Source organism: Arvicola amphibius, chromosome 7 (assembly GCF_903992535.2).
Source record: "Arvicola amphibius chromosome 7, mArvAmp1.2, whole genome shotgun sequence".
NCBI classification, from domain to species: Eukaryota; Metazoa; Chordata; class Mammalia; order Rodentia; family Cricetidae; genus Arvicola; species Arvicola amphibius.
Window position 1 is genome coordinate 80,418,587 of NC_052053.1, and position 14,603 is coordinate 80,433,189.

Here is a 14,603-nt window from a genome sequence, read left to right on the forward strand (position 1 = left end):
CCAAGCACCCTACCAACTGAGCTACATCTCCACTAAAAATTTTAAAATGTTTTGAGACAGGGTCTCACTATATAGCCTTGGCTAGCTTGGAACTCTAGTAGACCAGGGGTGGGTGTGGGTGGGGAGGGACTTAAACTCAAGAGATCTGTCCCTTCGGCTTCACCATGCCCAGCCTAAAAATATGCTTTTGAAATTTAAAGGATATTAATCTGCCAAGAGTTTGGGTAACCCCGGAAATACTTGATGCTGGAGGACGACTGCTTTGGGCCATCTCTGCCAACTCTAGCCCACACACCTGCTGCAGGGCAGGGTCCGGGGCATTCTCTTGAAGGCACGAGAGCTAAGAACCTACACAGTTCGCAGCAGAGAGGTGAAAGGCTGCAGCAATGTTTATTGAATACAGTGCCAGGTTTATAAATAAAACTTATTTACAATTTCCATAGAGTTGGTCCCCCATCAGCGAGGTGGTTAAATCTCCACAACAGTTTATCTCAAGATTTACAGAACGTTCAAGTACATCTCTTTTTCAAACAGCCACAGTGAAGGGTGACTTCAGTAACAGAAGGACCACCACCACCCTTGCTATAGGTGTTTAATGAACATCGTAGTAGGTCTGGGGAAGAACAACACACATCCCTACCTTCTTACTCCAAGGGATAGATAGCAAAGAACTGTCTTCTATTGGACAATGTCAAGGGATAGTTAAAAAAAAAGTGACTGCCAGTTGAGGGGTTCAGTTAAGACACAACAGTATAAATCTGGTCGCTGCCAAAGAAGAGTATTTAGGACACACCATAAATAATTCTAGTGGTTAAGATAATTGAACTAATAGTCGGCTTGCCTGAATTTATTCTGTTCAGTAAGTTTCCAGGATGCGGAAGGGCGGGCGATATGTGCTATCCCTCTAGTGTGATAGTAACGCTAGGCCTACTGGACAGCCATTCATTACCATGGTTACGAGTCGGACATGCACTTAGAAAGAGAATATAAAACTATGTACAACAGCTTGTCTTCAATGTAAGTTGCTCAAAGACACCAATTAGTGTGCAAAAATTTGTCAAAAAATCAGAAAAAGCCTTCCCTGGAACAGTGCATTAAAGCCCATCTGAGCCATCAAGTTGTTTGCCTTGCTCAACAGCTCCCCCGGACAGTCAGAGAACACAGCTAGGAAGAGGTGGGCAAGTCTCAGGCTAACGCGGGATGCCAGCTAACTAGTCACTTTATACATATATATATATATATAAATATATGTATATATTTATAGAGTACTTAGTAAGTGAACGAGTTTACAGGAAAGTGCTATCCGGACTCCAGGACACCCCACCCTTTCCCCTCATAAACTCACAAGCTAACACCAAGCCCTGAGCTGGTTGTGTCCCAGGGTGTGTGTGTGGTGGGGGGGAGGCCCACGAGGTGGGGGTGCTCTGCCTCCCACAACTCCAAACTTCAGCTTCCCATTCCCTGGGGGTTAGGGTTTCTGCAGTTCCCATGCAGGATTCGTGGCCACACAAGAATCCTGTTTGAAAGGTAGCCTTTTAGGACAGGCTATGGGGGCTGCTAAAGCAGAGTCTACCCAGCTTCTAGAAAGACTTGGTAAAAGGTAAAAGATAGGAGGTATGTTTTTAAAAAGTTAAGTCACCTCCAACCCCCTTTGAAACTACCAAGAGGTCAGACCACAAGCCTGAGACTGGGTCCACACTGGGCAATTCAATCCACCTTCCAAGACAAAGCCACTGCCATTGCTCACACCTGGAACCCTCAGTGCTCTCTCCAGAAGGGAACCCCCCCCAAGGCATTCTCAAGAATACTTATGATTCAGAAATGAAAGTCAGTTAACAGTTCATCAACCTGTCTGCCAAGCCCCCAGCCCAAGGACCAGCAGAGGCACACAATGTCTTTCTCTCCACAGCTCTGACCCACCCCTCTGGCAGAAGAAAGCAAATACAAAGGAGCTAAAAAAACACCAGAAAGGCAGGGAGTAGGAGAGTCGGAGAAGCCAAGGGTCTCTATAACAGCCCTGAATGCACCCATTTGGCTGCCAAGGGCTTCTCGGTGCCTTGCTAGAAGCGTGCCACTGTTCCCGGCCACCCCCACACTCAAAGCCAAAGCTCCCAGCTAATCAGACACAACCAGTTAACACCCTGAAAACTGTACAAGGCCCGTTTCAAAAATGAGTTCTGTACTAAATGTAATACACTTCTGGGGTGGGGTGGGATCGGGTCCTAAACAGACCAGTACCAGCACAACTGACTTTTGGTTATAGGTTTATAATTAGACATGAAATTCATTCTGGGTTACAACTTTTGGTTTTGTTTTGGATTTTTTTTTTTTTTTTTTTTTTTTTTTGGTTTTCTTTCAAGCCAGAGGCTTAAGTATTAGTTCTACTTACAGGGAGGAAAAAAATCAGTTAAAAAAACATATAGAAGCTAAAGGGTATCATAAAAACTGAACCAAAGGTGACTGGTAGTCTCTGACTAGGTAACAGCTTCCACATACACTGAGTTACAGACACACCAATCAAGTCTCCTGCACAGGTGGCCTCATGTGGTCAGCAGCAGCACAGCTGAGATCTCCTAAACACAATCACATTTGGGAAAGGCTGTTCCTTCACTAAGCACTCCTCTGCCCGAACATCAAGTGACCAAGATATTCGAGCACGTGCGCACGCGCACACACGCAGAGACACACAGAGAAAACGTAAGGAGACTTACATGGCCAATGATGACAAAGCAATCAGTGTCGGCCAGGTTTTAGTTGATGCTAGGAACTTGGGAGGGAATCCAGGTTATTCTGGATGGTGGGCATGTTTATATGTACGCTGGCTTCCCCTCCAGTGGCCTTGTCTCGTCCCCCTTCAGATCTCAGCTTACAAAGCATGTAACACCACTTGTAAGTTAATGGTCTTTTTATTGGAAAAAAAAAAAAAAGACTAGCATTTACAACTTGGAATGGACGTAAATTCTAATTTCCTGAACAGCAATGTTGATGGTTGCGCTCAAGTCCACAGCCTACTCGCTGGCTCCGGGTCATGGTTCACAAGGTCTTAAAACAGAGAGTCCAAAGATGCTCCCTTGGTAAACATTTCTCATTAAAAGTTTGTGTGATTTGGTGACAGCGTGATGTCTACGTCACTCTAGTACAACACACACAGCACTAAACCTCACTCAGGCAGCCACCAGTGTCACTGTCACCATGGGGTTGGAGCACTTCAAGGACAAGAGGGCCATCCTACTTCTGGGGCTGTGTTTCAAAGTTCAGCTTCACCCATTTTCTGTACATCATCCTGAGGTAAACCAATTTTAAATGTTTGTTTGCAGCAAACTGGCTACTGACAATTTATCTGAACAAATTGTAGAACCCATCTGAGATTTTGAATTTGTTTTTTCCATTTTTCGGTTTTAATACAAAGGCCTGACTGTGCTCAATCGTCAAGCTGCATGCATGAGAAACTGGCCAGCCCAAACAGTGTATTAATCATTAGCAAATGGAACTTTAAGGAGTCCACTAAGTGCTTCCTTATAAGGTAGTACAAGTATTATACTGTAAAACTGATGTGGGGGCTTGATCTTTAGGGGACAGGACCACCAACCAATACATGCAGATTTTGTGTGTGGACAGAAGGTACGGTTGACATTCAGTTTTGCTAGATAGAAACAGAATGAATAAATGAACTTTTTTCTTTTTTCTTTTTTTTTGTAAGAGGTAAGTAAAAGATTTCAATTTGATTCTTCTAGAGGGAAAGTAGTTGAAAGTGGGTCTTCATTTTGCAGTCATCATCTGTACGAATTCTGGAAAGACAAATATAAAGTTTATCTTTAGAAGAAGCGGTAACGGACAGATTTGCTGTGTACAATACAAGTGGTGGCTGTCCACAGTAATGGCTGCTAAGCCCAGGCTCAGGACGTTTAGCCTCACCTTCATAGTTGACTTGTCCATCTCCGTCGATGTCTGCTTCTCTGATCATCTCGTCTACTTCTTCATCCGTTAGCTTCTCTCCTAGGTTTGTCATGACGTGGCGCAGTTCTGCGGCGCTGATGTAACCATTTCCATCCTGTCGACAGACAGCAGCTGTTACAGGTGATGGCTCTGACTGTCCAACCCTCCCTCAAGTTACGTCAACATTCCTCCCAACCCAGCTCCCACCAGTCATCAAACACAGAATGCAGTTTTTCAAAAGCAGACATATTGAACACAACAAAGACAGACAGTCAAATCAGCATTTCTCTCTGCTGGGTCAAGTCAATACAGGGGCGTCAAAGTAGAGGCTCAGGCACTCCGGCTAACTCTAACCAACCGTTACAACCTTCAGCGGTGACAGCACAGAGCCGTGTTATGTGCCTCTCCAAGGCAAGTGTGCAAGGTTACCTTGTCAAAGACTCGGAATGCCTCACGGATTTCTTCTTCGCTATCTGTATCTTTCATTTTTCTAGCCATCATGGTCAAGAACTCTGGGAAGTCAATGGTACCATTCCCTTCAATCACAAAAAGAAAAGATAAGCATCACAGGACACCCCTGTACAGTAATCTTAGAACACTATAGGGGATGCTCAGGCAAATGCACTCAGTAGAATTCCAGCAATAACTACAATGATGAACTATTTACTATTCATTTTTCTTAGGTCAACCTTCTGTAACCAAAATGTTCGAATACCTCACAGAGCAATGTCACATGTCAAGCAATGTCAAGTGACTAGGCAGTGTGCAGCACAGCATTTATAGGTGCAAAGGAAGCTGCATATCTGGATTCACAATCATGAAAGCAGACTACACAGTTTGGAAAAGGAAGCCTGCAATTGCCTGTCCAGGGAGAACACTGAGGCCTAACTAATAATGTCCTAGTGATGCTTACAACACTTTAGGGGGAAAAAAGTGAGAGCAAGAAAAAAGCCTACTACACCCTGCCCAGTCTCCCAAGTCTTCTCCAGATGTGCTTCTGGCCCTATTTTATATGTGTGTGTGTGTGTGTGTGTGTGTGTGTGTGTGTGTGTGTGTGTGAGATATTTAACCATGCTCCTACCCAACTTGGCTTTTTGTTTCTGTTTTGGTCCTGGGGATTGACCCCAGGGCCTCTCATTATGCCAAACACACACTCTTACTCCCAAACCCCCAATTCAGCATCTTCATTTTCCATGAAGGGAAAAGCTCAGAAGCCGTTCTCAGATTAGGGTCATTAATCTTCAGTAAACTGTCAGAGGAATCCACCCAACAGCCAACATTCCAAACGATTCCTCTAAAGCTAAGGGATAAATATTCCCAAAGACAAATCCCAAATCAACAATAACTTGAATTAAATGGAAATAACATCACAGAAAATAACAAAATCAACAGAAAAATCCCACCAAAACAGTAGTTATTTACAATTCATTTTCACTAGAACATTTAAAGCTAGTAACTTTCAAAGACTTGTGTGATGATGGTTTAGTGCCTTGGGTTCAATCCCTACAATGATGTAACGATGTAAGTGAACACAACATCAAAAATTCCTAAAGTCTTTGAAGATATTTATATAAGACAAAATAAATGACTAAGTGGTACCTAGAAGCATGTGAAGATATCCTTAGGAATCAAAACAAGGCTTGATGCAACTTCTCCCACTCTGTTTCATACAATCTGACAGTCAAATATATTCTCCTACCAAGCCTGGCTTCCCCGGATTTACATAAAACAGAAAGGCCCGCCCATGTTCCCATATGGTTCATCAACTAGACAGAATCCGAGGAGGAGAATCATTTTTAGGGTATTCTAATGGCACAGAAACACAAGTCTAACGCAACACTCTCCGGTGCCATGTTTCCCACCAGCTGCTCTCACAGCATCAGTCACAAAGCCCAGCTGAGGCCCAGGCTCTGCCTTCCTAGCTCCTATAAAGTCTGCAGTCTTAGGACACATGTTCCTGGACTTGTGGGGCTTTTCAACTAGGGAGAGTGCTTCCAAACCAGCTTACTGACAAAAAGGAGAATAAACTCTGTCTGCTACTGTTCTCTAAGACAGACAGACAACTATTATGGGGAGCTGCTGGTTCTCCCAGCCTCAGCTGTACATAGCTTTCCTTCCACACATGTGGTCTTCAGATACCACCCAATTCCCAGCTAAGTCGAAGGTGCCCTTCGGTCACGCCCTCAGGTTCTGCCTCTTAGAAACAACAGCTCCTTTAAACGCAAGCTCTCCGGCTTCTCATTTCTAGTTCCCCCACAGAACTTGGTATAGCCTCAGGGGTCAGCTGATAAAGATTAGAGCTGCAGGTCCCAGTATGCAGGAAACAAACAAATCATAACCCCCACTCTCCCAAAAGCCCTAGTGCTCTAGAACACAGCAGAACGAACTGGACAGCAAGCCACTATCTTCTATTTTAATGTCAAGAGGCTGCGAGGCAACCATAGAAAGGAGCTCTGCACTTTGTTTTGCTCTAGGGACCTTAAAAGCATTCTGTAACAAGTCTGAACTTGAATTACGCAACAGTGGTGTGCATTCACAGTTCTAAAGCCCTTACCGTCAGCATCCACTTCGTTGATCATGTCCTGCAATTCAGCTTCTGTTGGGTTCTGACCCAGTGACCTCATGACAGTCCCAAGTTCCTTTGTTGTGATGGTGCCATCACCATCTTTGTCAAACAGGGAGAAAGCTTCCTTGAATTCTAAAAAGAGAAGTTTACTAGAATCAGTGTTTTTACCCAACACTGTTGTGATACACACTTCCCTGGGGCTTGCCAAGACAAGCTGTCCAAGTTATCAGAAACCACCTGGCCTTTATCTACAGAAATAATAACCACAATAGGCCTGTGGGTCTGGCCAACACACAGTAGCCCAGAAAGCAAACACTGTCCTGGTAACCAGTTCAATAAAGCGACAATATCCTATTTTTTTAAAAAAGCTAGCCCGAAACATACTTAAATTGGTCCCAAGTGCAATCTGAGACTGCCGGTTTACCAGTTACAGTAAAGTCCCTTCAAAGAAAGTCCTTTCATGTTGCACTTCTATAGTTACAAGGAACCCGTTTCATAGCAACACGGCTACTAAAAGGGTTCATTCCCAGGCAGCCAGCATATTCTTTGCCTCATTCAGGTCATTTTTTCAGAATTCCAGGTTTATTTTATGTGCATGACTGCTTGCCTGCATCTATATATGTCCATAACGTTCATGCCTGGCGTCTGAAGAGGTCAGAGGGCAGTACTGGATCCCCTGCAACTGGAGTTACAGACCACTGAAAATTACATGTGTCTTGGGAACCTAACTTGAATCTTCTGCAAGAGCAGTAAGTGTTCTTTCCCACTGAGGCATCTCTCTAGAACCCACCTTAAAACATTAAAATGGAACCATTACAGAGATAAAGTTGCTGGGCATGGTGGCACCCTGGAGTCAACTGCAGAAGATCTCTGTGAATTCAAAGCCAGCTTAGTCTACATAGCAAATTCCAGGACAGCAAGATTTACAGAGATCCTCACCTCAAAACAAAAAACAAACAGAAAAACTGACCTCCCTCCAAGAGTAAAGACTAAATAAACGTTACTCATTTCCCAGTTATTACAGCATTAAATCTACCCGTTTCCATGTATTTTAGCATAGCAAGCACAAGCTTCACTGGTAGATCACTAAGAGACCTGTGTCTAATAACTCTTGAGTAGCAGGGTCAGTGGATCTCCTTCTCTGGGCAGCTGTGCACACCCCAGAATGTGCCAGGCAGGCAGGGTCCACTCCACGTCACCTCTAAAACACCTGACCTCACTGTTTCTGCTCAAGAATTCTTAGAAAACCATGCAAACAGGAGAGGGAAAGAGACAACACAGGAGATACAATAACAGGTCAGAACCTAGTTCCCATTTCCTGGGGTCTCCCCAGTCTTCAACTTACCAGCAATCTGTTCTTCAGTCAGCTGATCAGCCTACACGGAGAAAGAAAAGGTCATAATTCAATCTAGGCAAGCTTGGTTGATAATAACCTAGCTTTCCTAATTATCCTTAAAATTGTGGATTTTTAAATCAGTAATTTTAAAAAGTGAGTGTTTCAAAATCATTAGCACTGCCATTAAGTGAAAGTTACTATACTAAAGGAAAACTGTTTAGGCTCGCTTAACAATAAAGGGTGACAAAGAAGAGAGCATGTGCTGGTTTCATTTCTTTGGCCTGCTGCTTGCAGTACGCACTGCAATCCAGTAATGTAATGTGGAAAGTGGCGCCTCTAGTGGTCAAAGTATCCACAGCACCAGCAGCAGCAACACGCAGAGAAATAAGAGCGCCACCTACTGCGCCAGAAACACTGCAGTCCCTGGTTCCATCCAAGAGACCCAACCCAATGCCACCGACAGGGCAGCCAGCACCAGGATCCTGTCCAGGGGCAGGCTTTTAGTGCACCTTGCGCATAGCTCTGGGCCCTCCAAAATCTCCACAATGGCGTTACATAATGGTATTGGGTTGGATTATCAGGCTTTTAGATCCATTTTATGAGAAACAATTAAGTGAAAAAATATACAGTAATGGGTTACCCACCACCCCATTTTCATTTCTATGAAATAAATGCTTTCCAATCATTTAAATTAGGCAGCTGCTAGCTAAAATTCTACCATTTACAATGGCTAAAGCCTTCGGCCAAATTATCCTATGCTTAGGAAGCCAGGAAAAAACGACATCTTAGGACTATTACAAAACTGCAAAAATGAAGCACACAGAAAAACGATACTCTTTTTGAGGCGATCCAATAGCCTTTTCCTCATGTACTATTATCATTTTCTGGTATTAACACTGCCCAACTTAAGAGTGACAGAAAAGCTGCTCTATTTCAGTATTCAGTATTTCCATGTACTAAATGACCACAAAGTAGTTTTTTTTTTTTTCACTTGCACTATTTAGTGTCTGCACCCCTGAACCTGTGCCTCCAGCCAGGGGAACGCAAGATCTAAAAGAGAATATATATTTTTATTTTAAGGAAGCCAGTTGCAAATTAAACTCCAAGAGAAACCCGATGGCACTAGAGTTTATTCTTTTCTGTGGAAACTCGCCTTATACATTGATTTGGGAGAGGAAAGACTTTCTACTTTTTATATTTTAAATGGGTCTTCCCTTCTATCCATTACTGGAAGCTACTTTCAAGGCAAATGGAGACACGATGATTTATGTAATGCCCAGCCATGTCAGTCTTGTACGACAGGAAGCACTGCCACACCTCGTAGGAGAAAACTGTCTGCTCAGTGAGAAGAGTTCCACCTCCTCGAAAAATCCTGACTGGAGGCCTATCAAATGCATCTACCTTCAGGACAGCGACTCCCCCCACCCCCAAATCATTCTGGCCTTGGGTCAAAGGCGTTCTAGCAGCCCCGCCAGGGCAGAAAAAGTGCTGCTGGTGATGTCAGCTCTGCCTGGCGAGGGAGAAAGGAAGGGGCCACGGCACACGCACCCGACCAACCAGCACAGTCGCATCTGGCAATCCAGAGGCTGTAGAGAAAGCGGAAACGTGGAGACCGGCATCTCCCTGCCGCCCAGGGAGAGGCGTGAACAAGGGGCACACAGGGCAAGGGGCCGGACCGGGGTGCAGGCCCAAAGGGGCCCCAGGACGGGGGTGCTGCCTATCCCCTGCACCTCCCACCGCTCCCGCTCCCCCAGGCACAGAGCCTGCCGCCGCCTCCTCCCTAGCAGAAACTTTGCGTCTCTAATGGAAACCGTGGCGCGCGCCAACTCTCTCCTCCCCCGCCCCGCCGCCCCAATTAGCGCGAGCCGAGAGCCTCCCGCGGGAAGGGGCCTCCCCGTGGACCCGGGCGATCGCGCCCGCCTAGCACCGCACCAGGAGGGGGGGGTCGAGGTTGCACGGCCCGGCCACGCGCGCGGCCACCCCGCGGGGCCCCGCCCGGCCGCAGGGCGGCCGCTTCCGCCCTCTCCGCCCCCCAGCCTTCGCCTTCCTGCCCCCAACCCCACCCTTCCCCGGCTCCTTCCTTCCCAGCTCACGCCCGCGCCGCGCCCCCCGGGAGGAAGGAGGGGACCGCAGCTGAGGGAGGGTGCCCAAATGGGTCGGCCGGGTGACTGAAGGTGGTTGAGGGCACCCCGGAGCCCTCGGCCCAAACCCTGTGCGCCACCGGCTCGCCCCAACCCATTCATTCTCCGTGGCTGGGGGCTGGCTACCGGGACGTCGCGTCCTGCCCCGCCCGGTTCCCCCCCGCCCCGCCGGCCCCGGCCGAGGCGCTGCAGGCAGCCCGGGTGCGGCGCGCTGGATGCAGTGGGTGCGGGGCTGGGGGAGGGGGTGGATGCGGAAGGCCCCGGTGCAGCTGTGGCAGCGGCTCCAGCCCGCGCACAGCCCACTGTAGAGTCCAGCCCCAGAGGCGTCCAAAACTCAAAAGGAGGATCCCTGGCAACCAAAGCCGACACGCAAACCCGAAATGCATCCTTTTTAACCGCAGCCTCTGCGTAGCACCCGGCAAAGGGGGTGGGGGTAACCTCAGCCAGGAAAAGGGGGGAGCCCCAAGACTCAACTACAAATCTGGGGAGAGCTTGGGCAGCTGCTAGCCTGCGACTGCCGATCCCGACCTACCATGGTGCGAGCGAAGGAAGAGCGGAGCAGGCGAGGGTGGCTACACCAGCGCAGGGGCTGTGACCGCCGAGGAGCCTCCGCTGTTGCTGCTGCTGCTAAGGCGCTACCTGCGCTGTGCGCTGAGCCTCAGCCGCCGCCCGACTGCGAGTAACGGCACCGCGAACACGAGACTCCCAGCACCACTGGCGTAGCGCGAGCCTGTGTGCCGCGATATATATACACGCTGCGCCGTATCCCTCCGCCGCGGCAGTACCGCCTCGTGCAGGGCGGCGCTGCGGCAGCCGGGCCTCGCCGCAAGGCCCCGCCCCTCAGGCGCGCCCGGCGCGGCGGGCCCATTCCGCGGACAGGGGTCACTGGAGAGTCCAGGGCTCGAACGTGGGTGCTGGCCTGTGCCACAAGCATCTGTGGACATGGAATGCCCCTGAGTGCGACCTGGGGACCGTCTCGGGCTTCCAGCCTGTGCCAGTCACCTAGCCCCACGCCACCTGTGTATCCCCTCCCACCACCTCCTGGTGGTTACGGGGTCGTAGAGCTACCTTCCTGGGTCCTCACGGGCCGGCCGCCTAGTGCCATAGGAGCTGCGGGAGGTCTAGGGGCTGAGAAAGCCGCTTGGGAGAGGAGGGAAGGAATCAACCTCCCACTTTGAGCAGCAGACGAGAGGGGACTGTGTGAGGACAAGGTGGATGGCCTTGGAGAAGAAAATCGGATGTACTCTTCATTTTGGAGAACTGTCCCAAGCACAGTTGATAAGTCTGCGCCATGTTTACAGGCTCAACCAGTCTAGTTTTCGTGTTTTTACATTTCCACTAAAGTTTTAAAGATGCTGGAAGATTTGTCCCCTGCTGGGTTTGTTCCTTTTTTTCCTATGGCAGATTCTATTCTGCCTGCTTCTTAAATGAATGCAGTGAGTAGCTTATATAGACCTTAAAACTGTACATGCTTTTTCCTAATTGTCCCGGTCCTGAAAATCCATAAATTCATATACACAAAGGAGGGAAAAGATACTCAGAATTTTTCTGCTTACAGCTGGAACACGCACAGCCAATTGATTCTGGTAGGGAGCTAGACAATCTTAATTACAATCTTAATTATAATCCTTAAATAATATTTTAATCTTTAAATTTGCTATTCTCCATTCTCTGTAAACTGGGGGGGGGGGGCAACACAAAAACTATCTCGGGTCTTAATTTGGCGCTTGGGACTTAAAAAAAAATCTTAACAAAAATGCTGCAGTTTCTTTTCTTGCCAAGACAGAATACAGAATTTGATCTTTTGCTTGCAAGGCCAGGACAAGCTGCAGGTTGTTTATTCTTTCAGAAATTGTGGCAAAAAATGTGTGATTAGTATGCCCTGCTGGGAAAGTCGTTTCTTCCTTGGCTTTGGGAGAGGCTGCAGATAGGTGTTTTAAGATAATAGGAAATGTCCCTGCACTGTGCAGGTGCCAGAAGACCTCTTAGGATTGCCTCAGACAGCCTGTCAGCCACTGGTGACTGGCTTAACTGTGTTCTGGAATGCTGCAGAAAAGGGGAACCTGCTGTTTGAGGAGAAGCTGTAGCCCCAAGCCTGGGAATGGTGCTGGCTTCCTTCCCTCGCAAACACACATACTATCCCTGGGTTCACAGAGAAGAACAGAGATTAACACAAAGTGAATTTAAGGCATATTCAACAATCTAATGAATTTCAGGTCTACGTGGCCGAGCTCATTATTATAACTGTTTCATTCCTAATAGAATTTGTCTTTCTTTTTCTATCAGGCTTTTCATAAGGCAGTTAGCTAAATGCATTTTCACATTTGGAATGCAATGATAAGGGAGAAATGGTGGCCTAAAAATGAGGTATATTTAATTAGTGTGGATCCTTTTGTTTCTGGTAGTCTTCCATCCCTTATAATTATTTTGGTTACATAGATACAACCCATGGTTTCACAAAACCAGCCAAATATTTTTCCTGTGCCATTTAACTATTCCACTAAGTGAAATGTCTGAAACATTTTCATGACTTAACTTGCTAAGCACCATTCATCCTAAAGTTATTTTAATCATCACAGAACAATTTTCTGTTCGTTCATATTTTACAAATGAGTGCTCCTTTGGAATTCTTTAACATATCAAAGCACATACTAGCTTTCAAGTGTTGTGGGTTGGTAATGAGGTCAGCTTTACACAGTTTTACGGCTAGTTTCACACACTGAAATATAAGAAGGTCAAGTGACTTGCCCAGGATCTTCCTGTGAGTCGGTGATTGGGCATAAACTAGAGCGTGAGTCTTTGCTCAGGGCTCTAATATTAGATTGTATATTAGTTAAATCAGTATTTGAAAATTTAAAGATACAATGTTAAATATTTGCCTATTTCAGAGGTCAGATTCTCTGATGGGCAACTTAGGTCCACTGAGTGTTCATGTCCCAGGGAATTAACTTCCTAATTCATGAAGAGGTCAGCAATTATATAAAGCTTCATTATGGTAATGTACCAAGAGCCTAAAATCCTATGGAACATTCTGTAACATTAAAAAAATAGTTCTATGTGAAATTATTTAAATCAAATAATGCTAAATAGAAGAGAAGAGGAAAGAATGCGGCCCCGGGCCAGAAATCTCAAGACTGCCCCGTGCCAAGCCTCAGCTTCTCTCTATGACCCTTCAATCCAGCTTTCATGCTGCCAAAACCAGTACCACGTGGGAGACTCTTAAACATTGCCAAGTTTGGCTGCCAGCTTGAGACGCAGCCTTGGCCCCTCTGGACCACAGCTTTTGTGTGCTGACACTAAGGAAATACTTCCCAGAAGGTTTTTGCCTCTGTGACGCCGGTGTCTTCTTATTCACAGCTGACTTGTTGTCCCAGATGGATGCACCGATTGTCCAAGGAAAGCAAAGATTCCACTTTCACGGATTCGGTTTTGGTTTTTTTTTTTTTTTATTTTAGATTTATTTATTTTACTTTATGCAAAAAATGTGTGTGTGTGTGTGTGTGTGTGTGTGTGTGCACGCACAGGCACCAGATGCTTTCCTGTTGGATTTCCTGGGACTGGGGTTACGGATGGTTGTGAACCACCACGTGGGTGCTGGGAATTGAACCCAGGTCCTCTGCAAGAGCAACCAGTGCTTTTAACTGCTGAACCACCTCTCCAGCCCCTCCACAGATTCCTGATTGAACTATATCACACAGTAGCATCTCTGAACAACTCTCAAACTCTTTCCGGGACTTTACAGGGCTTGATCATCTGCATTTTTCTCAATATTCTTTTCCTCCACATTCTTACAAAAAAAAAAAAAAAACTCACTAAACTCTGAGGACTCAACAGCTTTCCCAGCTCAGTTTCAAATGCTTCCACACCTTCCCCAAAGCCAACATGGTCAGGTTCGTGGCAAAAGAATCCCTCTCTTAGGCATCTATTTCTAATTTGTTTTCTGTTGCTGCAATAAACACCATGACCAAAATCAACTTGGGAAGGAAAGGGTTTATATTATATTATATTATATTATATTATATTATTCAGTCCACCAGGGAAAGATGCCATGACAGAAGCCCGAAGCAGACAGCAATGGAGGAATGCTGGCTTCCGGGGTGCTTCCCCACGCCTTTTACCTCAGTGCTCAGCTAACATTCCTGTATGGCCCAGGCCCACTCATCTAGGGATGACACCACCGGCATTAGGCGGAACCCTCCTACATTAGCAGTTAAGAAAATGCCTCACAGATCAATCTGATTTGGCCGGTTCTTCAGCTGAAGCTCTCTCTTCCCAGGTGACTCTGAGTTTGTATCAAGTGACAGCTGAAGTTAACTATGACACCACCCTTTGCCCACGGTCACGAATATACAACACAAGAAGATGGAGTCAGGGATAGAGAACTAGAGCACAGAGAAACAACTGGCCTGACTTGGACCTCATTATCCCTATGCTTTGACTGAACAAGCAGCCAGTGGTTATAGAGACCAGGGAACTGAGTGCATGAATCGAGAGAGTTAAGATGCCCAACAGGATACGATCAAAGTTTCGTGCTTCAGTTGTTCATACCGAACTCAAGCTCCTTTAAAAAGAGGCATCTGTCATGTTGTGCAAATTAGGATTTTGTTTTTGCTTTTTTGAGAGT

At 46.5% G+C, this 14,603-nt stretch overlaps 1 protein-coding gene across 1 annotated transcript; it reads right to left on the minus strand.

Annotated features, from left to right (window-relative positions):
- Window positions 1-371: 371 nt before the first annotated feature.
- On the minus strand, window positions 372-10,703 carry Calm1 (calmodulin 1). The gene is made up of 6 exons (XM_038335664.1): window positions 10,512-10,703; window positions 7,848-7,878; window positions 6,491-6,634; window positions 4,366-4,472; window positions 3,916-4,051; window positions 372-3,788 (listed from the first exon to the last, which is right to left on the minus strand). Exons 1-6 carry the CDS (start codon window positions 10,512-10,514, stop codon window positions 3,760-3,762), a joined length of 450 nt encoding a protein of 149 aa, XP_038191592.1. The 5' UTR covers window positions 10,515-10,703; the 3' UTR covers window positions 372-3,759.
- Window positions 10,704-14,603: the final 3,900 nt, after the last annotated feature.

Excerpts from the sequence above, each read along its gene's own strand:
- Calm1 (XM_038335664.1), bottom strand. Across the intron at positions 4,473-6,490 it reads CAACGAAGTGGATGCTGACG|GGAATGGTACCATTGACTTC; the intron begins GTAAGGGCTTTA and ends TTGTGATTGAAG. Across the intron at positions 3,789-3,915 it reads TGGACAAGTCAACTATGAAG|AATTCGTACAGATGATGACT; the intron begins GTGAGGCTAAAC and ends TTGTCTTTCCAG.